The 25,272-nt window shown below is 49.2% G+C and overlaps 1 protein-coding gene across 3 annotated transcripts; it reads left to right on the top strand.

Moving 5' to 3' along the window:
* Positions 1–252: 252 nt before the first annotated feature.
* On the top strand, positions 253–25,254 carry TRAIP (TRAF interacting protein). 3 transcript variants are annotated; one of them, XM_058558923.1, is made up of 15 exons: positions 253–1,464; positions 5,454–5,511; positions 6,037–6,120; positions 8,170–8,209; positions 8,909–9,036; positions 10,294–10,385; positions 10,863–10,976; positions 11,748–11,835; positions 12,439–12,528; positions 12,978–13,066; positions 21,702–21,848; positions 23,696–23,744; positions 24,021–24,170; positions 24,280–24,330; positions 24,533–25,254. In XM_058558923.1, exons 1-15 carry the CDS (start codon positions 1,367–1,369, stop codon positions 24,650–24,652), a joined length of 1,398 nt encoding a protein of 465 aa, XP_058414906.1. In that variant the 5' UTR covers positions 253–1,366; the 3' UTR covers positions 24,653–25,254. The 3 variants fall into 3 exon arrangements, with proteins under 3 accessions (XP_058414906.1, XP_058414914.1, XP_058414897.1); XM_058558914.1 differs by having other exon boundaries at positions 258–1,464; positions 10,291–10,385; XM_058558931.1 differs by lacking the exon at positions 12,439–12,528 and having other exon boundaries at positions 10,291–10,385.
* The last annotated feature ends 18 nt before the right edge of the window (positions 25,255–25,272 follow it).

Here is a 25,272-nt window from a genome sequence, read left to right as displayed (position 1 = left end):
GACTCTAGAAATCTATGTGGGTGGTGGGTCCTGTGCTGGGCTTGTGCCAAGGAATAACCTCTGGGCTGCTGTTCTGACAAGTCCTGTTGAACAAGGAGCCCTTGTCTTGATTTAGGCATAGAATTGGAACCCACCAAGTACCAGCCATCATAGGGAGAGACCTGGCCCATGGCCAAAGTAGGCTTCCCTGGGTTGGGGAGAGGGTGCAGGGTGGGCATTGCACAAAGGTTCTATGCTACCCTTTGTGTTGACTCCTCTTTCCTGTGAACAACACCTGTGCTTTCCACATAGGCCCAAAGGACTTCACTCTGGTCTACTTCAGGTGGAACAAATCAGCTTTATATTATAGGACTCTGCATAAGGTTTCTTCTGGGGAGAGGGGAGTAACAATTCTAAAAATAGTTAAGCATGAAAACTCCTAGGAAGACTTATTCCAGCCCTGATGGCCCAGATGAACTCACCAGGGATGCTGCTCTTTCTCAGGGAGGACCCCAAAGATGACTTCTTTGATGTGGGAATAAGAAAAAGGGTTTGTTAGTTAATCGTCTATGAAGCATCCGGGCCTCCAAAATTCCAACCCCACTGTAGTCTCCAGGCATAGCTGATCCTCCTGGGAGCTAAGAGCTAAAGCCAGTGTACTGGCCCTACTGCCTCCAAACTTAGGGATCATCATGCCTTGCTTGGATAAAGCCAGGGTGAGATTGGGATGTCCTAAGGGGTTAGTACCTGTGTCCATCTTTCTAGGACCACTCAGCCAAGGGCTTGAGAGGGTGGAGCATTCTTTTGGTCTGTGGGGCTTATAGGCTTCCAGTTTATGGTCCAGCACTGCCCAGAGCCCAGGGGACCCGCTCTCCATCGGGACCATCGTCCCATTCTCCTATGGCCGCAGTCTTCTCGACTCCCGAAGTGCAGAGAAGGCTGCACTGAGAAAACAGGGCTGAGGAGCCCATGCCCGGCGCGCCTCGAGCCAGCTCTGGCTTGGGACCGTAACGCCCTGTCTTGCTCCAGAAAAGGGCCCGCCCGGCGGCATAGCTGCTCTCCGTCCCGATCCAGCGCTGCGCTCTTACAGTACCGGCAGAGTTTTTCGGGAGCCGCCTAAAAGTTACCGCTAGCCGGTTCCGGCCCGCACTCCGCCCCATGATTCTCTACGGTCGCCAGGGTGTTAGGCCCCGCCCCTTGAGGGTTTGTCCAATCCAGGCCCAACCTTCATGCTCCGCCTCCATGTTCCTTGCGGCCACTTCCGGTACGCTCCCGGAAGTCGCGCAGTGGAGCCAAATTTGAAGTGAGCAGAAACGCGGGGGCGCGGCCACGAAGCCTGACCGGTTGCGGTTTTCTTGGCTACCTGGGCCCCTTGAGAACGGTCATCATGCCTATCCGTGCGCTGTGCACCATCTGCTCCGACTTCTTCGACCATTCCCGCGACGTAGCCGCCATCCATTGCGGCCACACCTTCCACCTGCAGTGGTGAGTGACTCCTGTCTCGGGGCTGGGCGCTCGCCCGGGTACAGGGTGGTGGGGTGTCGGGCCTTAGGGCAACGCGTCCCCGGAGCCCAGACGGGTTATGAGAACGACACTAGACGGAGCCCTACGGGAGGTTCCCGACCTGGGTCAGTCAGGTAAGGGCACGCTTCCTGGAGGAGGTGACAGCTGAGTTGAGTCCCTGGGGACAGTATTGGTTCAGTGAAGATAAGAGTAGGGGCTTCCTTGATCGGCTTGCAAAGCAATGTGACTTCAAAACTATTTTCCGGGCAGAGGTGAGCTTTCACCACATTAATGAGCCCTTTTATTTCTTCGAGATAGAAACCTTGTAGACCTCTGGCTACCGGATTTGTTGTGGTTTGCTTGATGGTTTGGAATGATTCTATCCTGAGTCGTCTCTGGTCAGATACCCCAATGTATTCACTGACGCCAGCAAACCCAAGTTAACATCCAAAGGCAAGAAGATGCTCCCTGATCAAGCCGTCCTGTTGACCCTATAGGACCATTCTGTTGAATGTACAGCTAGTGGGGAAAGATTTCCCTAGCAGCTGTGGACAGGCTGATTCTGAGCTCCTTTTTTAATTGTGGTAAAATATACATAACAAAATTTACCATTTTTTTCCTTTTTTTACTATATACTTTTTTTTATTGTAGTAAAAATATATATAACATAGAATTTACCATTTTAACCCTTTTTTTCCTATTACACAAGTTTGTTTAATAAAAAAGCTCAATATGGATATATACATGACCTCATTTTTATATCAGTAAAACAGGCCCTTTGGACAGGAGACGTGAAAGCAATTGATTTCTCTGGTGAACACTGCCATTGTTTACACTTGTTCTAAGGCTTCTAACATGATGATATTATTTCCTTGTATTACCACCATTCCAGTATTGTTCTGTTGCCAACTAGTTGCCATCTTCACACATTCATCTATCACAAGATTTTTTGAGAAACTGCCTTACTGCTTTCTACATCGACTGTACCATTTTACATTCCCAGCAAAAATGCACAAGGGTTCCAATTTCTCCACATCCTTGCCAACACTTATTTTCTGTTTTATTTTGTTTTTTTATAATAGCTGTTCTCACATACGTCTTCTTTTGTAATGTGTGTGTTTAAAGCTATTGGGCCAGCCCCGTGGCTTGGCGGTTGGGTGCGCAAGCTCCGCTACTGGTGGCCCGGGTTCAGATCCCGGGCGCGCACCAATGCACTGCTACTCTGGCCATGGTGAGGCCGCATCCCACATACAGCAACTAGAAGGATGTGCAGCTGTGACATACAACTATCCACTGGGGCTTTGGGGGGAAAAAAATAAATAAATTATAAAAATAAAAAAATAAAGCTATCAATTTCCCTCTTAGCACTGCTTTTACTGTATTCTGTAAGTTTTGGTGTGTTGTTTTCACTTTCATTCATCTTAAGGTATTTTCTAATTTTCTAATTTTCCTTGTGATTTCTTCTTTGACCCATTGGTTGTTTAAGAGTGTGTTGTTTAATTTCCACATATTTGTGAATTTTCCATTTTTCTTGTTATTGATTTTTAGTTTCATTCCACTGTGATCAGAAAAGATATTTTGTATGATTTCAATCTTTTAAAATTTATTAAGACTTGTTTTGTGGCCCAACATATGGCCTATCCTAGGGAATGTTCCATGTGCACTTGAGAAAAATGTGTATTCTGCTATTGTTGGGTGGTGTATATGTCTGTTAGGTCTAGTTGGTTTATAGTGTTGTTCAAATCCTCTGTTTCCTTATTGATCATCTATCTGATTGTTCTATCTGACATTGTGGGGTATTGACAGCTCTAACTTTTATTGTAGAACTCTCTATTTCTCCCTTCAATTCTGTACAGTTTTCTTTCATATATTTTTGGGCCCTGTTGTTAGGTGCATAAATGCTTATAATTGTCATTTCTTATTGGGTTGAACCTTATAGCAATATATATTCTTTGTCTCTTATAACTTTTTTTGACTTAAAGTCTATTTTGTCTGGCAATAATATAGCCACCTCAGCTCTTTTTCTGTTACTGTTTTTACTTATCCTGCTTGGGATTTATTAGGTTTATTTAACTTGTGGGATGATTTCTTTAATCAGTTCTGGAAAATTATCAGCCATTATCTCTTCATGTATTGCCTCTATTCCCTTATCTCTTTTCTTTCTATGTTAGTTTCTCATTTCTGCTATAACAAATTACCACTAACTTAGTGGCTTAAAACAAAGAAAATTTATTATTTTACAGTTCCGGAGGTCAGAAGTCCAAAATGGGTCTTACAGGGTTAAAATCAAAGTGTAAGTGGGACTATGCTTTCGTTGGATCATAGCCCCTTTCTCCATCTTCAAAGCCAGCAGTGTTAACATTTTCAAATCTCTTTATGACTCTGACACTCCTGAATCATTTATAAGGACACTTGTGGTTACATAGGGCACACCTGGATAATCTCCCCATCTCAAGATCCTTAACTGAATCACATCTGCAAAATTACTCTGGTCATATAAGGTAACATAGTCACAGATTTTAGAAATTAGGACATAGACTTCTTGGGGGAAGAGTATTCTACCTAACACTTTCTTTCTGGAATTCCTAATTACATGTATGCTAGACCTTCTCACAGTATCTTCTATATCTCTTAGCATCTCTTGTATATTTTTAGATCTTTTTAATTCTCAATGTTTTCTCTGACCTCTTTCAGTTTACTAATTCTTCAACTGTGTCTAAACTGCTGTTAAATTCATGCATTGAAATCTTAATTTTGGCCATTTTTTCAGTTTTAGAATCTCTGTTTGGTTCTTATTAAATTCTGCTAGGTCATCTTTTATTTTCTAATTCTCTACTGATATTTTTAATCTTGATTTTTATTTCTTTAGCATAATGTGTTATGGTCTGTGTCTGACAATTCCAATATCTAAAGTCTTTCTGGATATGTTCTGGTTTTTAAACATGTGATTATTTAAAAAAGAACCAAAATATTTTATTGAAATGTGATATATTACATAAAAGTACACATATAATAAGTGTGTGGCTTACAGAATTTCCCAGTGAACACACCCATGCAACCAGAATTCAGATCAAGAAATAAGACAGCAGCACTCCAGAAACCTCCTTGTGCACTCTTCCAATTACTCCCACTAGCCTGCCTCTCCCCCACACATAAGAATAACCGCTATCTTGACTTCCAGCAGCATAGTAAGTTTTGCCTACTTTTTTACTTCATGTAAATGGAGTGATACACATTTCTGTATCTGGCTTCTCTTCCTCAATGTTATGTTTACGTGATTCAGCTATAATATTGTTCTTAGTTGTAGACTCACTTATTCTCATTGCTGTGTAGTATTCCATTGCGTATGGTTAGCTTTGATTATATGTTCTATATAGTATTTGAAAAATTCTTTATAGAAAAAAATTTGAGGCCTAGGATAATGGTATTATCTTCCAGAAGGGACTCTGTTTCTCCCTGGTCCCTGGGGGTGGGAGAGTCTACTAGTAGGAGACTACTTGAATTCAAGTTTAAAGCTTGAGATGTTGGCAGGTCACCCAGATAGATGATGCAAAGCTGATTTTGCTTTCACTGCTACTTGCTTTTACTTCTAGTTTACCGTTACTTTGAAAGTGTAGGTCTTTGGAGTCCCAGCTTAAAGTGGGGGTGTTATTAGACTCCCCATCTCTAAGGGACCCTGGGCTTTCCCTGTTGCCCCCCAGTCAAAACTAGAAGGCTGACAAAAGAGCAGCTCAGGTATAGGGAGAGCCAAGCCAATGGGGCCAAAAAAAGGGCCAGTTGGTCAGAGTGCTTGTGTCAGTCAGGCCTTGTGAGATGTGCTGGCACTGCCTATGGTGCTGCCCTCCTGTGTGAGTAGGCATTGGGTTGAGGAGGAGCAGGACAAACCCTATTGTGGTCAGGGTGGCTACCTGGCCTGTATGTCTCCACCCAAGCCAGGGCTCATTGGTCTGTTTTTCTGCTTCTCATTCCAGCCTAATTCAGTGGTTCGAGACAGCACCAAGTCGGACCTGCCCACAGTGCCGAATCCAGGTGAGGGTGGTGGGGTAAAAACACCTCAGCTGAAGACATCTTCTTCTTGCCCGGGAGCAGGAATGAGGCAAGATCTCTGAAACTGAGCAATATCTTTAACCTTTTTGGACCCTTATGGGTAAGGCTGGTTGAGCCTCACTTGTGCTTTTGAATGGCTTGGGAGGCCTGCTTATGCCTGAGGGTGGCAGGCAGATGGACTCACTGTGTGGGTCAATTTTCCCCTGGGTAGATTTGGCCTCCTTCTCTGCCTTTCCCTATTTCCTCAATGCCCAGCACCTAGAGTTGGGGTGTCTTTTGAGCAGTCACCACATGAGTCTGCAGTGACATGACTTCGGTAACTACCAAACCAGTGGCACCAGCCTGGGGTACCTACAGGGTTGCAGAGGTTGTCTGACTCCAAAGGATGTGCTGTGAAAGGTTAGGCCTGAGAATGGGCCTGGCTGCATGTTAGGCTGCATATATACCCCTAACCCCTCGCCCGTGACCCAGCTATGCAGTCATGCTCTATCTTGTTCTCCCATCCAGGTTGGCAAAAGAACCATTATCAATAAGCTCTTCTTTGACTTTGCCCAGGAGGAAGAGAGTGTCTTAGATGCGGAATTCTTAAAGGTACCCAGAATTTATCTCATTCTACTGAACCCCAAGCCCTCTGAGTGTTCACTTTCTGCTCCCATTCAGGGAGGATACCTAGAATATAGAAATGGAGTTCTGGAGGGGAGACTTGATAGAGATTTCAAGGTAGAGGCAAGGATTGCAGAGGACAATTGATGATGAGACACAGTCATTGGAGAAACATGCTGTTAGGGAAGAAGGGAGACACTTGACTATGAAACTTCCCCTTGGGATTTCAGGGCAGTTCCAACCGAAGGTCAGAGTGCGTCTCCCAAGGTCCCCTCACGTTGCAGAGGATCTACAACCATCCTTCCCAGCCACTTTTCTGCTTGGACAGTTAGAGACAGATTAGAAAACTTTTCCAGTTCTCAGCCAGAGAAGATGTGTGGACCCAATTTTCACAAACCTGGCTGTACCTCAAAACTGCCCAGGGAGCTTGGTATATATCCAGATGCCTGAGTCTTTCTCAGGAATAGAGTGCAAAGCCCTTGGAATCAAGATGTGCAGCCAGGGTAGAAACCCACACTGCAGGGGAGGATGGGTAGATTCGCTCCTACACTTCTACTGCTTCCCCTCCAAGTCCAAGATTTAGTTTTCTTCGTGCACAAGGGGGCTCGAATGGCAGAAACCTCTCAAGGAAGTGGCATTGGGGTTCGCAAGTGAACCCGGACTCTGAGGGTTAATTTTCTGGGCATCTGTCACATCAGGGTTCATTTGGCCCTGGCCCCAGGGTACCATGATGTGCTTGGAACCTCACTGCTTCAAGAACATGCAGCTTTTCTGCTTAAAGCCAACATGTTCATCGTCATGGTAACTGCTCCCAGCTTTAAGCTGTGTCCTCCCTGTGATCAAGGCAACAAAGGCAGCTTCATTTTTTTCTGGCTTTCAAAGCCAGATCTAGGAGACAGGGAGGCAACATCTCGAGTAGTTTGGAGCAAGGGCTTGGAAGGCATCTTGCTTGGGTGTGGAAGGAGCCCGGGGACTCGGGGTAGCTTTGGGATGGTGCCTGTTCTCAGGCAGTCCATGCCTGCCCTACTCTACCCACCACTTCCACTCCCAGATGTTCAGCCTACACTGACCAGCCCAGCCACCAAAAGCTCCTGCCTCCAGAGTCCTGGGTGGAGAGTTTGGCAGCAGGGGGCTTATCTACCCACTGAGGCTAGGCCTTAGTATTGGTCACATGTGAGATTCTGTGTCTTGTGTTGACCTTGGAAGGGTGACCTGGAGGAAGATTTGCTTGGGTTCCATTTAGCTACCACCGTGGACCCTTGGCCAAGCCTTTTGGTTCTACGGAGCCTGGTTTTCCTGCTTATGGAGTAGGCACCTCTCTTGCCCATAGGAGTGTTGAGTGCTCTGGACTCCTGAATGGGAGCTGGGCTCAGTTCTTCCCCAGCCTCTCAATGGTTCTGCAACAATAGCTTTGGAATGTATGCGTGGGCTTTGAAAGGCTCATTTGACCCTCACAAGTCTGGTTAGAGCCTAGCACACATGAGGTTTCATCCAGGGGTGTAAAGTTGTTCTGGATCACCTACCCTATTGGGGCTGGAAGATTTGTGGTACACAGAGCCAGCTTAGAGCTTGGAGAGAGGTAGACTGAAACAGGCAGGACCCAGGATGGAGGGAAGGAGTGGTGACCCAAGGTCCTTGGGCATCCCAACTCTGTGTCTGAGTGCAGCTGATACCCAGAGAGGTTAAGGGCCAGTGCAGGGCCAAGGAAGCAATGGAAGCCTCTGCTGTGAGACTCATCACACAGGTGCAAACTCACTTCTCTTGCCCATGTTCTGCCTCTTTCCCTGTCCTTGGGTCTTGTACCTGAGATTATTTTCCTCCCTCTTACCTACTTTTTAAAAAGGCACACAGAGATAAAGCAAGGTTTATTTCTCCATTATTGACTTAGCTTGGCCTTGAGGTATAGCAGAGTCCATGTCTCCCTGGACCTACAGTCCTCATTGTCCACTCCTGAGTCTCCCCACAGGCCTTATGGGAGGCCGAGTAGAGGCCAGCTATGATGCTTTCCTCCTACTTATTGTGGATATTGCCTTGCAGAATGAACTGGATAATACCAGAGCCCAGCTTTCCCAGAAAGGTGAGTTGGCAAGAGACAAGGGGCCCTGGAAAGCCTCTGTCTTGAGTGCTGGAGGGAGAGGCCCTGGGAGGAAGGCCTTCAACCTTCTGGCAGAGCCAGGAGCTCTCCCTGTTCTGTATGTCCAAGAGTCTTGCCAGCTCTTGTGATTGGCAGAAAAGGAGAGGAAAGGGAGGTGACTGAAGCTGTCCACCTAGACCAGATGAGCCTCTTGTCTTTGTCTGAGGCTTCTTGCCCAGGACCCAGGTTGGGAGGGGGCTACCTGATGGAACAGAGTATTTGTAGGAGAGGGCTTGGCTGCCAAGTTTGGCAGGAACCTAATTGAGTTCTGGGATGATGAATTAACTAGACCCACAGGAGTGGGGAGCAGTGAAATCTTTACTCGAGTAGTTCCAAGCAGCAGAAATAGGGTCTCGTTCCCTGCGTGAAAAGACTCTGGCTTGGCTTCTCTGGTTTGGTGCATGCTGGAGAGAGAAGCAGGCCACCCAACTTTCTGGCCTGAGACTTGTTTGCGTGAAAAGACTCTGGCTCGGCTTCTCTGGTTTGGTGCATGCTGGAGAGATAAGCAGGCCACCCAACTTTCTGGCCTGAGACTTGTTCCTCACCTGGCTCTGGGGTGAGGTGCTGGTGCCCAAGGGCCCAGGTTCTCATGCTGATGGGTAAACAGGCCTCTCCCCCATCCACCCTCTACCCCTGTTCCAGAAAAGGAGAAACGAGACAGCCAGGTCATCATCGACACTCTGCGGGACACACTGGAAGAGCGCAATGCCACTGTGGAATCTCTGCAGAGCGCCTTAGACAAGGCCGAGATGCTGTGTTCCACCCTCAAGGTGGGTCCCCAGGTCCTGTGGGCACAAGCTGGTGGGGAGATGAGCCCCAGTCCTAGGCTCAACACTCTTGGCTTATCTTCTGGTTCTACCTTGGTCGACACCTTGGTTTGAACACTCGTAAAATGGAGGCAAATCCTTTCTTCCCGAGGCCTCCTATATCCATCCAGCCCATAAGAAAAGGGCCATATTGGCTGCATTTATGGATTTTGTACTAGATAATTTGGAGAGGCAAGGCCTTCCCAGTGCTTCACGGAAGGGCTGCTTAGCCAAGACCTTGGTGAGGCTGGGCCATGTTTCCAAAAGTGGTTTGTACTCGACTGGCAAAACCAGCCTGAAGAATATTCCATTAACACTCTAGTCCTTGGCTGGGCTACTCTCTGGAGCCAGATCAAACAGCATCCCAGGCAGGAGCAGGGGGCCTTTGAAGTTGGCTGTGCTAAGCTGACCAGGCAGATCAAAGCCTGCAGAGGAAGCGGCTCAAGACCCAGATGAATTTTGTATCAGCCTGGGTTGGTGAGCCTCTTGCTCTCTAAGGGGCATTAGGCGATTGATCTGAACCCACAATTGATATTCTGGCCTCGTAGGAAGGAGCAGTCCTTGCTGGATGCCATTTGAAAGGGAAAGGGAGTCATCCTTGTGAAGAGACAGGGTCCCGGGGTGTTCATTGTCTCTGCTTCTGCTTGGTGGCTGGGTTGGATCATGTGGCCTGGCCAGTGGGAGGGACGGAGTGAACTAGCATCTGGCTGCAGAGCAAGAGTCTCTGACGGCATTCCCAGGTCAGAGATGGAGTGGTCTTGTGCCAAGGGCATCCTGGCCAGCTGCCTCTGGCTCAGCTCTCCTATCTTGGCAACTGTCTATGGGTCTAGATGGTGGATAATGAGGCCTGGATTTGTGCTCCAGGCTTCTTCAGCTTCCTGCACAACATGCACCAAAAGGCCCAGGCCACAGGACCTTGGCAGCCCACAATGGCCCTATAGATGCTGGCAGGGGGCTGTATCTATGGTAAGACATGTCTCAGGAGGAAGCAAGCAGGGAGGTAAGGAAGCCATGTTTCCAAAAGGCCTAGGGCCTCTTAACAGAAAAAGCACAAGCCAGAGTGGGGCCCAGGAGCCTTACCTCCTGGGGGTTGGAGGCACATGGTTATCAGTATTTGCAAAAGCAGACAGTTCTAGGATAGAGTTCTCCCAGTGACTTTGGCCATGGCCCCTGAGAGCCTCCAAGCAACAGGTATGTATGAGTGTGTTTGCTCTTCAGAAGCAGATGAAGTACTTGGAGCAGCAGCAGGATGAGACCAAACAAGCACGGGAGGAGGCCCGCCGACTCAGGAGCAAGATGAAGACCATGGAGCAGTGAGCTTGGAACTGGGGCCTGCTCTGCGCCCTTGCACCCAGGGCCCCTAGGTGGCACAGCTCCCAGGACTGCAGCAGGGGTTGGGTCACTTCTGTGGCTCAAATCTCCATAGGCCATGTGGGGCACAGGTCTCCTTGCTCAGACTCTATGGGCTCTGCTACTTTCCATGGGGGCCCTTGCCTCACTCCTTTCTGTCCCTGTGGCCAAACAACCTGGCAGATCTTTTGTTCCGAGAACCTCTCTCTGGGGATCCCTGACCTTGAGACCCTTTGTCAGCATCCTTTTTCCCCCAGCAGCATCCCTGCAGCTGTGCTTAGCTCTGCTGTGGGGCCTTTCTTTGGGCAGACCCACCTGCTAAAGCATCCTAGCAGCCCAGGATGTCACCATAGCAACAGCAGCAAAGGGAGGCAGAGCCGTACTGGGTACCTACCCATGAGCCTCCAGATTTTAAATGCCATGGGATGGGTGTTTTTCAGGATTGAGCTCCTACTTCAGAGCCAGCGGCCCGAGGTGGAGGAGATGATCCGAGACATGGGTGTGGGACAGTCAGCGGTGGAGCAGCTGGCTGTGTACTGCGTGTCCCTTAAGAAGTGTGTACTCTGGCACCCTTGTCCAAGCCCAGGAGCTGAGCCATGGCACCTCAGCCATGCCTCTGCATCTACTGCCCATCTCTTGTAAAACAGAGCAGGTGGAGTTAAGGGACAAGCTCTGGAGCCATGCTGCCTCAGTTTGAACCCAGACCCCACCTCTCACTGGGTGGCCAGGAGCCAGTTTCTTAGCCTCTCTGACCCTCAGCTTCCTGAATAGAGATAGTAATAACTTGCCTTATAGGGTCATTGAGAGAACTAAGTGTGAATTATAAGTGTTATTTCTAAGGAGGTTGGCACAGCTCTTGAGCTATAAGCTTGTCATATCTGGAGCCTGTTTCCCATCAGCACTGTTACTGACCCTGCCTGACTTGCATCAGAAACTTTGCTCACATTCTCCACTACCATGGTTGTGAGATTGGGGAAAAGGGTCCATTTGGCTGACAGGCATGGAGGATCCTGGATGACTCCTGTGGGGGCCGGGTGGTGTAGGGGGCCTCCTAGTGAGGCCTTGGTGAGGCCAAGGCTTCCTGTACACCCTCTAAAATCACCAGTGCCTGCAGGACAGGCAGGGAACAGAGAATCACCAGCTCTCCTTTCATGGGCTGCAGGACCCTCCACAGCGCCACCTGGTCCCAGTTGAGCTCAGGTGTCAGAGTAGGAATGAGAACAGGCTGAGGGGTTGCGCTGGGCTTTGTGTTTGGTTGGTGCTATGGCTCAGTATAGCCAGCAGGGTGTCCCATTCTGACATTTCTTTCCATGACCGCTTTGCAGAGAGTACGAGAATCTAAAAGAGGCTCGGAAAGCCTCAGGGGAGCTAGCTGACAAGCTGAAGAAGGACTTGTTTTCTTCCAGAAGCAAGGTAACTTAGTGGGGAGCAGAAGGTCAGGGGAGAGGTGGCTGTCCTTTTATGATGCTCATTCATCTCTCCTGAGCAAGGCTGTGGGGCCTGATGGTGCAGCTGACTCCATGGGGCTGTTGAATGACTCACAGAGACTGGTTACTGGTCCTTACTGGGCTTTGGTTCTGGCTTTGTATCTTGTCCACTTAGAGTGGCAGATCATGCAAGTATCCCCCCAACATGTGCACACTATGCTCCCCTTTGCTCTTCCTGGCTTCTGGGTACCTCTCAGCTGGCTGGAGAGCACAGGTCCCAAATGTGACAGCTTCAGAGGCCTGTTTCTATACCAGGCCCAGAGTAGAGGGCTTTTGGAACCTGATTCAGTCAGCACAGCTGCTTTTATTTCTGGGCATGGTGCACCCATGGTCTGCAGATTGTAGGAAGCAGCTCTTGCTCCTGGGCAGCTCCACATGAACATTGTCCCATAGAGCTATTGTCTCCCCCCATGTCCCTGGACTCTTCTGGACCCTGGGCTACCATGAACATGCCCTGGGTAGTTGCAGGTGGGTGCAGGGCACATGGCCAACCCTTGGCTCGTCCGTTACTCCCTGCACTTTCTTGTAGTTGCAGACAGTCTACTCTGAACTAGACCAGGCCAAGTTGGAGCTGAGGTCGGCCCAGAAGGACTTACAGAGTGCTGACAAGGAAATCGCGGTGAGGGACATCCCTGGCCAGACTGGAATGAGGAGTGGTTTGTGTGCCCTCCAAGAGCAGGGCTGGACTAGCTCTGCCCAGGAACCTGTGCACCAGTCCATGGTGGTAGTTCTGGGCTCCCTGCATCCTCCTGGGTCAGAGTGGGTCAGGTGGTTCACCTTGGCCCTGGTCTGGAGCCTGGGCCTCCTCAGAAGAGGGCAGACGGCACCATAGGTCTTTCCTCACAGTCTGTCCTGATGTACATCCATGCAGTCACCAGAGGAGAAGCTCCACCAGAGAGGGGTTCTGAAGTCAGGTGGTCCTGGCCTCCTGAGCCTGATGTTGGGGTTTCGGGCCTTGCTCTGTTCCCGGTGGGCTTGCCCTTCATGCATATTGCTCATGTCTTTGGCAGTCTCTCTGGACTTGATGCCTCAGCCTTTCTTTTACTCTCTTCTCTTTCCTTCCCCAAGAGTCTGAAAAAAAAGCTAGCAATGCTGCAGGAAACCCTGAACTTGCCACCAGTGGACAACGAGACTGTCAACCGCCTGGTTTTAGAGAGGTTTGTTGACCCTCTGGGGTGGTGCAGGGGCCCCAAGCTGGAAGAGCTCTCTGGTAAGGGTCTTTACTCCTCCTGGCTTTGGTGGGGTGGGTGGCCCATGTGGGTCTGAAGGCTGTGGACCTTCCACACTGAGAGATAGCCAAGATTCAGTTGGAAAGCAGCTTTGAGACAAGTTCTGGGCTCTGACAAGGAGAGGCCAAGATAGGCCAGAGAGGACCTAGGGGTGGTCAGAGAAGGGGCAGGAGCATTAACTGTCTCAGCGCATCCTGTTTGTGGAATGCCTCACCAAATGCACCTGTCTGCCCCAGATCCTAAAACAAAAGTGAAACCACTCACCAAAATAATTCCCCTCTGGTCACAGGAATGTGTGCATTAAAGCTGCCAGCAGAGGGAGCCAAAAGGCAGAGGGAAGGGTGTCCCTGCCTGGAGTGGCCACCCATTTGTCCTGCTGAGTGTTTCACAGAAGCCGGCTGGCTGAGAGTATCCTCAGGGCTGTCTCCTGCCTAGCTGCCCAGCTGATGGACCAGACAAAACACACAACTCAGTGACCCAGCCTTTTATTTGAGCCACTTTTCAATGCCCTTTGGAAAATCATTACACTCTCTCTTCCCCACATCCAAACAGCTGCTGAAGCCTGCCCCATCTAACCTCTGTGGTACCTCCTGACCCTTTCCCTTGCCATCACGTCCATGTACGGCTTGTGACCCATCCCACTGCTACTCGGCATCATGACACTCCTCCCCTACCAAACAGCTCCCTGACCCCTTTGGCACTGTGCCTAAGGCACTCATGGGGCCAGCCTTGTGGGCTGTGGTGGATCTTTAGGCTTCAGCCATATCATACTGTCAAACACAATGGAACACTCCTTGTCTTCCGACTTCTGTGGCTTTCTGTGTTTCAGCTCTTCTCCATGCTGAAGGGTCAGCTGCCCTGTAGAGCCTTTTCTAGACTCCTCAGCAGGAAAAAGCTCACTCTCCCCTGCACAGGTAGCACTTCTTCTTCAGATGCTGTCAGGTGCTGTGGGCCACAGAGGTGCTCTAGAGTCTTGTTGGAGCCTGGTCCACCCAATCTGTACACAGTCAGCTGTGAGTAGACCTGGAGCCACATCTTAACCTGTGTCCCTCACCACGAACTTCCTTACGCTCACACTTCTTTCCCCACACCATAGTACCTGGTTAGCATCTGCACAAGGGAATGAAGGCATACAAGCCAGTTTCCTCTCATTCTTGTTTGTACCTTTAATTCCTCAATCTTACTCTTTCCTTTCTTACCTTGGCATCCTCCAGTGTCTCTTCATGGAACCAGAGCTGCCTGCCTGCCCTAGTTTGGGTTGGACTGAGAAAGAGCTGTGGGCCTGTGATGGGCACATGATTCTCTATGAGGTCCAGGGTGTGATTGATTTTGGCAAACTAGGCCCATTTGTTTGTGGTCCTTCCTCTACACTCCACCCTCAGAGCCCATTGGCCATGCCACCTTGGAAGCCCTAGGTAACACAAGGGTTCTGTCAGGAGCTTTGCTGGTATAGTACCCACCCTCAGGGAGCTGATAGTCTCAGAGACCATCTCATATGGACAAACCTTTAGAACCCAAGCTGCCTCAAGGCAGGAAATAAAACTCCTTTTCCTGGGATATCACTCAAGGCTGCTGTCTGTAAGCTCCGTGGCACTCCCTCTACTTTCCATTCTATGGGCCTCAGGGTGTTTCCACACGGTCGTTCTCTGTGTCTGGCATCCACAGTGAGGGGAAGCACAAGCACAAAGGCTGCCTCGAGGCACCCAGGGACTTTGCATACTTGTGTTTGCTTGTTTTCTTTACCACTTCAGGCTGCTGTGAGGCCTGGACTCCAACAGCAGGACCTTACTGAGTGCCTGCTACTTGCCAGGCCTTACCTGTCCTCTTGGAGCTAGACAAGCTGGAGGGTTAGATGGCCAAGCCGTGAGCTCCCAGTTGGAGATTTGGTTTGCAGCTCCCAGTTGGAGATGAGCCCACTTCATGCTGAATAAGCCTCGTGCCAGGGCCTGCAGCCCACTTTGCTACATGGAGAACTGCTCTGGTCTCCCCCATCTTTCAAGCCAGCAGAATACCACATCTGACAAGCCTACATCTTTACAAAGCTGGGCTGGACTTCCCATCAAGCTGCATGCAGGAAGAATTCATTCCATTTTTTCTCCAGTATTTTTCCAGGCATAAAAATTAGGGTGGCGAGGGGCCGGCCCTGTGGCGCAAGGGTTAAGTTCGCACATTGTGCTTCGGCGGCTGGGCTTCGCTGGTTCAGATCCTGGACACAGACCTATTCACGGCTCATCAAGCCATGCTGAAGCACCGTCCCACATAGAGGAACTAGAACGACCTACAACTAGGGTATACAACTGGGGCTTTGGGAGAAAAAAGAAAAAAAGAGGAAGATTGGCAACAGATGTTAGCTCAGGGCCAATCTTCCTCAAAAAAAAAAAATTAGGGTGGTGGGTCTGTCACTTTTAGTATTAGCCTTTCTTTTAACTAGGCACAGTCTGTTCTAAATTTGGGGTCTTCTCCTAGGGCCCCAAGCTCTCAAAAATTGTTGTTGAATTCTCAGTAGCAGCTTTGCCCCCATCTTCTTTGTGCTCTAAGGACAAGACTACAGGTCTGCTCAAAGATCCTGCCATCTACCTTTCCCCCATGACAGCTGACAGGTTGTTATGTGGGTTTTGAAGAAGACTTAAGCTTTCTTGATGTATTGCAATGTACAGGCACGTTCCTTCAACCAATATTCAGGTCCGAAGGAAGAACAGTCCAGGCAGAGAGAATGGCGAATGCAAAGACCCTGAGGTGTGACTGAGCTGGGTGTTCTTGGGAGAGATGGGCCAGTGGCAGGTGAGCCAAATCTGCATGGCTTCGTGGGCAGCCTTGGAGTGTAGATTTTATCCCAAGGACAATGAAAGCTGTTGGGGATACTTGAGGAAGATCGCTCTGGTGGGACTGGTGCATGCCTCTGATTTTCATCCCATCACCCATTGATGGTTCCTTGAACTTGCCCTCCAGCCCGGGGGATACCAGGTCACCAGCTTGATGAGTACCCTCCTAGACCTCTGCTTCATTACAGATGAAAATCCCATGAGACATACATAGCCGTGGGGGGGGTCATTTGAAGGTTTGATTTTAGGTGTTTCTTGATACTTTTGTGTCATTCTGTAAATTAAGTCTTTTAAAATGTGACTCTCTGGAATGCCTTTGAGATATATTCACACTAGTCCACAGAGATCCATGTTATTCCTCCCACACCCAGTGTGCGTGGGGCACACAAGCCTTGTTCACTCAGGCATCCCCCTCTCAGTGGATATTCGGGTCAGGTCCAGTTTTCCAAGCTGACAGAAAGCACTGTAGGGACCACCCAGGGTTGCAGTGGAGAGGTGAGCCAGCAAGGCAGTTATCCTGAGATGTTCCCAACTCTCTCCTGGTTGGAGCCACTGATTTTTGATTCTGATATTTTATTCTTTCTTGATTTACTTCCTTGCTTTGCTAAAGTTCATCTTGAAGTAATTGCTAAGGAAGGGAGCTGGGGTACATGTCAGAATACATTTATGCTGCTCTTAGCTTAGATTGCCAGTTTGAATTCTAGATGAAAGTTAGTCTCCCTCGGAACTCTGAAGACCTTGCTTCCCAGTTGTCTAAAATCCAGTATTGCCACTGAGAAATTGATGCCCATCTGATTCTTGGCCCTTTTGTAAGTGAACGTATTTTTCCTCTTGGGACAGTTTTAGGCTGCTTCCTCTATTCTTGGGCTTCTGCGACTTCCCGGATGAGTCTGGGTGAGAGTCTTTTCTTTTTTTTAAAGATTTTATTTTATTTTATTTTTTCCCCCCAAAGCCCCAGTGGGTAGTTGTGTGTCGTAGCTGCACATCCTTCTAGTTGCTGTATGTGGGACTCGGCCTCAGGATGAACGGAGAAGTGGTGCCTCGATGCGCACCCGGGATCCGAACCCGGGCCACCAGCATCGCAGCGCGCGCACTTAACCACCAAGCCACAGGGCCGGCCCGATGAGAGTCTTTTCTATTCATCCTGCTGGGCTCTTGATGGGTCCTTTCAGTGTGAGCATTGGAGTCTCCCTTCAGCTCTGGGAAATTTCTTGTGTTATTCTTTTGAGAATCTGCTGCACTCTAATTTCTTTGGCCTCTCTTTCTGGAACACCTGCAGGTCTAATGTCTGGGTTGGTCCTTTGTACTCTACATTCTGGGAGATTTTCTTAAATTTTAATTAGAATTTCTTAATTTTTATAATTTTTTTTACTTTATCAATCGTATCTTTTATTGTGGTAAAATATATATAACATAAAATTCACCATTTTAACCATTTTTAAGTGTATAGTTCTGTGGCATTAAGTACATTTATATTGATGTGCAGGGCCGGCCCCGGGGCTTAGCGGTTAAGTGCACGCGCTCCGCTGCTGGCGGCCCAGGTTCGGATCCCGGGTGCGTATCGACGCACCGCTTCTCCGGCCATGCTGAGGCCACGTCCCACATACAGCAACTAGAAGGATGTGCAGCTATGACATACAACTATCTACTGGGGCTTTGGGGGAAAAAAAAATAAATATATTGATGTGCAGCCGTTACCACCATTCATCTAGAGAACTTTTCCATTTCCCCAACTGAAACTCTACCCGTTAAACACTAACTCCCCATTCCCCTTTCCTCCTACCCCTGGCAACCACCATTCTACTTTCTGTCTCTATCAATTTGACTACTCTAGGAACCTCATATAAGTGGAATCATATAATATTTGTCCTTTTGTGACTGGCTTATTTCACTTAGCATACTGTCTTCAGGGTTCATCCATGGGGTAGCCTGTGTCAGAATTTATTTCCTTTTTAAGGCTGAATCAGATTTTAAATTTGCAACCATTCTTTCTTGCTCTCTGAGTGCATTCTTTGCAAAATATGCTATTCCTTGTTTTAGGGCCTAACATTTTGTTTCTCAGGATCAGTATTTATGCATAGTGACCCTTCTCTTGGACTTCCCTCCCACGCCTGGGGGTCCTTGGCTGCCTGTGACCCTCTGAGGAAGAGTAACAAAAGGCTGCCTGAGAACCCAACCTATGTGGGCAGGGTTTGAGGGGAGTATGCTGTGAGCTGGCATCATGCTAAGCCTTACCTGAACCCAGGATGCAGAGTTCTTTACTGTCTGATACTGGCTGCCCCAAGTCACCATAGACAGTTTGCTTGGTGTTACAGGTGAAAGACCCTTCCAGTTCTTGGCCCAGAGTAGCAGCGTGGCTGCCTGGTGTTCTGCCAGTGCAGACGTAGGAAGGGGTGGAGCCAAGCTCACACCTTCCATCAGCACTCCAGTTTTCAGGCCTGTTTAATGCTTCCGCAAATCCAGATCTTCCCCTGGTCCTCCCTTGCTTTTATAGCTGTCTCTTTGTGGGTGTGGGATGTTGTATAGGTCTCCTGTCCCCTAGCCATGCTCTCTTTCCCAGAATTCTGTGGAAATCTATGGGTACTCATGGTGGTTGCCCGTTCCATTTATTACAGTAGGATCGTCCTTCATTTTAGGGTGGCCTCAGGAGGTAGCTATCATCCCCAATCACAGAGTGGGTGTTCCAAAGGCCTTTCTTATGGACCCTGAGGGCCCCTGACCTCCAGGCTGAAGGAAGTTGGGGAGGCCTTTGCTTAGGGTAGGCCTGCCAGGTGCCATAAGTTCATAGAGGAGACATTGACTGACTCCAGGTCACACAGGTGATGGATCTGCCCAGGGCCTTGGCTCTGTTTTGGAAAGGGGGACTTTAAGTGTCTTGCCTCACCTCCTGAGGCCTCTGGCTTGAACCCCTGTACATTGGCCATGGATGAGTGTCCCAAAGGTGATAGTATCACCCAGGAGAGCCTCAAGCCAGGACCTCAACCAGTGAAGGAGGGTTACTGGGCCTCTGACTCTTCCTCTTCATCAGACAGACAGAAGGTGGGAAGGAAAACAAGACTCTTGTCAGGAAGGGAAACAGAGTTCGAGCTCATGAAGGATATACCGTGAACAGTCTGAGGGAACAAGAAGTGTGTTCATATGAGCCAGATGTGGGTGTAGGGGAGTGAGGGAGGCACTGTGAGAACCTCCTGAGTCTTGAATTTAGTGTTGTGGATGGCCAGGAGGTGCAAGTGAAGAAGACTGGCTCGACTTGAGCCAAGGCTGGTCACATGCCGTAGGTACCACTGGGCAAGGTCTGAGGAGATGGCAGCAGGAAGCCGTGCCATGAGGTTTGCCATGAGGGCAAAATGGCTGTCCCCAGCCAGACCCTGCCTGCCTCTTGAGTGCACATCTCCTAACCTGGGCCTGGACTTGCTGGGGTTGGTAAATAGTGGCAGAATAACAGATACTACTAAAAGGTTGGCATGAGTGGTCCTGGCTGCTGCTTTATGCTGTGGTTCCTAGAGCGGAAAGCAAAGCAACCAGCATGGAGTTGGTTGGAGGTGGGTTTGTGCAGCCTTTGTTTCCACTTGCATGCAAGGAAGAGGTAGAGCTTCCAGGGCCCTGGCCAGGGAAAGGAAGAGATAGTCCAAGCTTTCCACATTGTTTACCTACCCAAATGAGTATGGGTAGTTCCCTTTCCTCTGCTCTGCACACCCCAGTGGGCTCCTAGCCAGAGACTAATACCCTCACAGTTCATCCCTCTGTCCCTGAGCAGTGGGAATAGAGCTGTCGGCAGTCCTGAAAGGTTCCTGAAACCTTCCCTGAAAGGGAAGGAAAGAGAGAGGGTGTTCTTGGGGCTGCCCCTAATACTCCCCAGATTTCTTCTCTGACCATGGGAGCCGGGAAACCTCACCAGGCCTGGATGAGCTAGAAAAATCCTATTGGCTGCAATTTTCTAATAGAATACTTCCCCCATTATAAAGTAAAAACACATTCATTGTTGAGAATTTGGAAAGTATGGACTTATCGTAGAGGTAGTCACTGTTGACAAGCGGTGTATTTCCTTCCAGTCTTTTTTGTATATGAGCAGGGCGGCTGTTGGCAGGGGAGATATGTATGCACCAAACCATGTGATTGCACTATACATAGAGTTTTTTTCCAAAATTATTGTGGTAAAATATACGTAACATTAAATTTACCAACATTTTTAAGTGTCCAGTTCAGTGGTATTAAATACATTCAAAATGTTGTGCTACCATCCCACTCTCCATCTCCAGAGCTCTTTTCATCTTGTAAAACTGAAACTCTGTACCCATTAAACAGTAACTCCCCACTCCCCCCTTCCCCCAGCCCCTGGCAACCACCATTCTACTTTCTGTCTCTGATTTTGACTACTCTGAGTACTTCATAAAAGTAGAATGATACAGTATTTGTCTTTTTGTGACTGGCTTACTTCATTTAGCATAGTGCCCCAAGGTTCATCCATGTTGCAGAATTTCCTTCCTTTTTAAAGCTGAATAATATTCCATTGTATGTATATAGCACATTTTGCTTATCCATGCATCCATTGATGGACGCTTGCTTGCTTCCTTTTTTTGGCTATTGTGAATAATGTTGCTATGAACATGGGTATACAAATATCTCTTTGAGATCCTGCTTCCAGTTCTTTTGAGTATATACCTAGATGTGGAATGGCTAGATCATATGGTAATTCTATTTTTAATTTTTTGAGGAACTGCCTTACTATTTTCCACAGTGGTTATACCATTTTACATGCCCACCAACAGTGCACAAGGGTTCCATTTTCTCTGAATCCTTGCCAGCACTTGTTTTCTGTTTTTTTGATAGTAGCCATCCTAATAGGTGTGAGGTGGTATCTCATTGTGGTTTTGATTTGCATTTCCCTAATGTTTAGTGATATTGAGCATCTTTTCATGTGCTTATTGGCCCTTCATATATCTTCTTGGGAGAAATGTCTATTCAAGTCCTTTGCCCATTTTTAAATTGGGTTGCTTGTTTTTTTTGTTGTTGAGTTTTAGTTTTCTATGTATTCTGGATATTAATCCTTTATGAGATATATGATTTGCAAATATTTTCTCTCATTCTGTGGATTGTCTTTTTACTCTGTTGACAGTAACTTTTGATGCAGAAAATTTTAAATTTTCGTGAAGTCTAATTTGTCTGGTTTTTCTTTTGTTGTGCCTATTAAACACAGAATTTTGTATTGCTTTTTAAATTTAACGTATGAGCATTTCCCCATGTTATTTAGTTTATTCTCCAGAAACACTACTTTAATGTCTATATCATATTCAAGCTATGAAACTCCCCCCAGTCCCCTATGGGAGTCATTTTGACCGTGTCTAATATTGTGCCATTTGCCATGGTAAATAGCAAATGGAGGGGACATCCTTCTATATCAATCTATGGTCACATCTCTCACTGGCTCCTTGCACTGCATTCTGAGAAATGAGGCTAAACTTGGTCAAAAGGCAGTAGCCTTTTTTTTTGTATGTTTGGGTTTTGTGTGGATTTCTGCTTGCTTCCTTCCATGTCTTCCAGACTTTCACTGTCCCAGGACTGTGTGAAGAACTGAGACAAGTGGTTTTTTTCTGAAGAGATTAGGGCTTCCTTGCGTGGTGGCCCTGAGCCAGATATGGGCTCCAGGCTCCTGGAGCTGAGCTATTTCTGATGCTTGAGGGGCTGTTGTCCTTCTGGGCTGCCACTGTGGTCCTGAATAACCAGGCCATTTCTGCCTTCAGCCCAGCTCCTGTGGAGATGCTGAACTTGAAGCTTCGCCGGCCAGCTTTCAGTGATGATATTGACCTCAATGCCACTTTTGATGTGGACACGCCCCCAGCCCGGCCTTCTGGCATGCACACCAAGAAGCTCTGCCAAGAGAACGCACAGTAAGTGATAGTCCCTGGCCTTGTCCACAGCCTCGGGGGAGGATGGCTAAGAGATCTCTGCAGGCCCTGCCCTAATAGCTCTGAATGGCTGACAGGGCAGTTAGAGCCACTTGGGCTTGGCCATGGCTTTTGTTCCAGCCACCTCTTCTTCCGTCTCCTGAGTACTTACTTTGTGCAAAGCCCTTCTCTTGCTTATCTTGTTAATCTTCACCATCACCCTTCAGTCAAAGGTGTTAGGATGTTAGTTGGAGAGAATGCAGGGGTCCCAGTAGGGGCAGATCTGGGTTGATGATGCTGAGGGTGGGTGTGCTCCCAATACCTTGAATGCCTGCCCACCAGAGTCCTGAGCCAGGGACTCTGAACTTCCTCTTCCATTGTGTGCCTCTCAGACCAATGCCTGAGGCAGAACCATCTCAAACCATGGAGCCCAGGGCTCCACCACCTAAGAGAGTAGCCCACAGGGGCAGGCATGAGAAGCTGTGTGGAGCTACAATAGGATGGGTAGGATCTGCACTAGGGGTGCAGTGGGACTGAGAATGGGGAGGCTGTCTCCTTGTCCAGGCAAGCCAAGTGTAGTTCATTTTGGAGATAAGAAGTACTCCTGAACATACGTGTAGGTATACACTGCTCAGATAAGGGAGGTCAAGGGCTGAGCAGATGTCTTCTTAATCAAAGACTTTGGACATGAGAGAAAGAAATTGAGATGTTAAGCAGTGGTGGTGGAGGAGGCCCAGGGAGAGTGCAAAAGGGAAAACCAACTGGGCTATGCACCCCTCCCCAACCTCAGAGGTGGAGGCACCTATGCTGTACAGGGCCAGGACTGGTAGCAATGAGAAACAAACCTAGGGCATGTGGGCTGCAGTCAGGGGGCCTCTCAGTGCCTGCTCCACACTCTGGCTTCCTCATATTGTCCCTTTTGCCGTAAAGGTTGAAAGTGGGCACCTGGGGCCTGCAGGCTGCCAGGCCTTTTAGAGATATTTCTACCATCTTCAGGGACTGCAGAGGATGTAAGGGAGCCCAAGATGCCCCCAACTCAGATTAGCCTCCCCAGATCCAGACTTGCGGCAAGTGGAGAATCTTCCCGTGGTCATCATGTGGCCTCAGCACAGGCTATGGGGGCAGGCCCTGATCCTGCCCCTGTCCTCTTGGCTTTGAGAAGCCACAGGGTCAGCCTTAGGTCACCATCCTCCCACCCACCTGAGAAAATACCAGAAGAGGGTATCCAGCTGCTAGGGTCCCCAGGAATTGGATGGAGACAATGTCCATCACTGGAGCTGGGAGTGGGAGGCCAGGGCCATGTGGCCATGATCTGTTCTGCCGCAGACCCTGCCTGCACAGATTATCTAGGAAGATGGCCTAGCCCTGAGTTCTGAGAGCACTTTATGGGCTATCTAACTTACTGAGGGTCTTGTGGAGGGGGTGCCCCTCTCTGGGGAGGTGGGGCTAGGCCTGAGCTCATTAGATGCCTTCTGCCTATTTCATGGCATGACTGGCTTTTCTCCTATGGGTGGTGAATCAGTTGGGCTCTCTAGCCCCGCACAGAGTCTGGGACGTGGGAAGGTGCCCAAGGACTTGGGGAATATTGGAATTAGCTTGACCCTGAGTGCAAGCCACAAGATTGGGATGTGGTCCAACCTCCCCTGCCTCCACCACTATGACAGCTGCGGCTGTCCAGCAGTTCACAGACCTGCACTTGGGATGGGGATCACGGAGGTGCCATATCCAGCACATAGCCATGACAGCAGCTGTGCTACACAGTGGCTCCCTAAGGGGCATTTGCTGAGCCTGGCTCGCCTGCCCCTATGTCTTGCTCACCCGCCTCTTGCCTTCGTGTCTCACTCTTGCAGCTCTCCCATTAAGGACATTCCCAAGAAGATGCCCAAAGGCCCCAAGCAGGTAAGGCTTCCCAGAAAAAGCTCAGGCAGTCACCATCCAACCCTTGCAAGGACCGAGTGTGAATCTGGACTTCTAAGAGGGCAGGGTCTTGCCAGAGCCCTCTCACTCCTGGCCCAGGTTGGAGGCATTTTGAAGCCACCCTTGGTACCCTGCTCATTATCCTTCCAGCCTCCTGATGAGGCATCAGAGATCTGACCCTGTTCCACCACCACTACCCGTCCCCCTCCTTTGCTGCCATCCTGCTCATCAAACCTGGCTCTGGGGTCTCCCCTGCAGGAGTCCCAGCTCTCACTGGGTGGCCAGCGCTGTGTGGGTGAGCCAGATGAGGAGCTGGCTGGTGCCTTCCCTGTCTTCATCCGGAATGCTGTCCTGGGCCAGAAACAGCTCAAGAGGGCCAGGGCAGAGCCCTGTCGCAGCACAGATGCAGTGAGTGCCTCAGCACAAGTGGCAAGTGCCAGCCGTCTCAAGGGTGGGGCTGGGTAGCCAGCCCCCTAGCCCATCAGCCTGGCACACTCACTTCTTCCTTCTGCTTTAGGTAAGGACAGGCTTCGATGGGCTTGGAGGCCGGACAAAATTCATCCAGCCTGTATCCTTGTTCTGTGGCATTGGGCTGAGCTGAGCTGTAGAGCCTACACCATCCCTTTCCTGTACCCCCATACCCCAGCCTGCCAGTGGCTGCAGGCTCAGGTGTGCAGAACCAGACCTTGCTCAGTGTAGCAGGGCTGCCCACCCCCAAGTCTGAGCTTTTCCTGCCCCCTTTTAGGCCTCTTCCTTGACATCTCCTTCAGACTGACACGACTATGATCCGACCACTGCCCGTTAAACCCAAGGCCAAGGCTAAGCAGAGAATGGGGGCAAGGACAGTGCTCCCTCCCTCCCAGGCCAAGCTAGACACTTTCCTGTGGTAGTGAGAACAGTGAGTCTGATCAATGGCCAGATACATGCCTCTGACTTGTAAGCCAAGGACTGGCGACTGGCTCATCAGGGAGTTTTGGAGGCATGGCCCCTCTTCCAGGACCAGCCCTGAGGGCAAGGGGAGACAAGAAAATGGGGTAAGGGTGAGGCCCAGAGACTGCTTCTTCTGCGCTCACTCTGCCTCACCCCCGCCATACTGGGCCTACCTGTGGGAGTTAATGTGACTAGCTCACTGTTCCTGCCAGCAGGACATGCTCCTTGTTCCAGACTCCCATTTATAACCATGATCAGATGTGGCTGGGCTGTTTCTGGTTCTCCAGACCAGGGTCTTTTGTTGACTGTATGGACCAAAGTGCTTGAGGCTTCCCAGGCAGCTTCAGCCTGCCCAAGCTTCTGCTGGCCTCTGACTTGCTGCTGGGCGTGGCCTGAGCCAAGCAGGATGGGGAATAGGGGATGGTGGTAGGGAGAGAGTTGGGGGAAGATTTCTATGTAAAATAAAAAAGATAGAATCTCTTCTTCCTGGTTCTGGGCTTGTAAATTTGAACCAACACTTTGGAAAACTGTTTGGCATGACTTTCTAAAGCGGAACCTTCACCTAGACTCAGACCAGCAG

This window comes from Diceros bicornis, chromosome 2 (assembly GCF_020826845.1).
Source record: "Diceros bicornis minor isolate mBicDic1 chromosome 2, mDicBic1.mat.cur, whole genome shotgun sequence".
NCBI lineage: Eukaryota > Metazoa > Chordata > Mammalia > Perissodactyla > Rhinocerotidae > Diceros > Diceros bicornis.
Note: the sequence above shows the minus strand (reverse complement) of the source record. Positions and strands in the feature narration are given on the sequence as shown.

Bases quoted from the DNA above. Each gene is read 5' to 3' on its own strand.
- TRAIP (XM_058558914.1), top strand. From the start codon at position 1,367: ATGCCTATCCGTGCGCTGTGCACCATCTGCTCCGACTTCTTCGACCAT. The intron at 10,977-11,747 runs GTGTGTACTCTG...ACCGCTTTGCAG, and splicing joins TACTGCGTGTCCCTTAAGAA to AGAGTACGAGAATCTAAAAG. The intron at 24,171-24,279 runs GTGAGTGCCTCA...CTTCTGCTTTAG, and splicing joins CCTGTCGCAGCACAGATGCA to GTAAGGACAGGCTTCGATGG.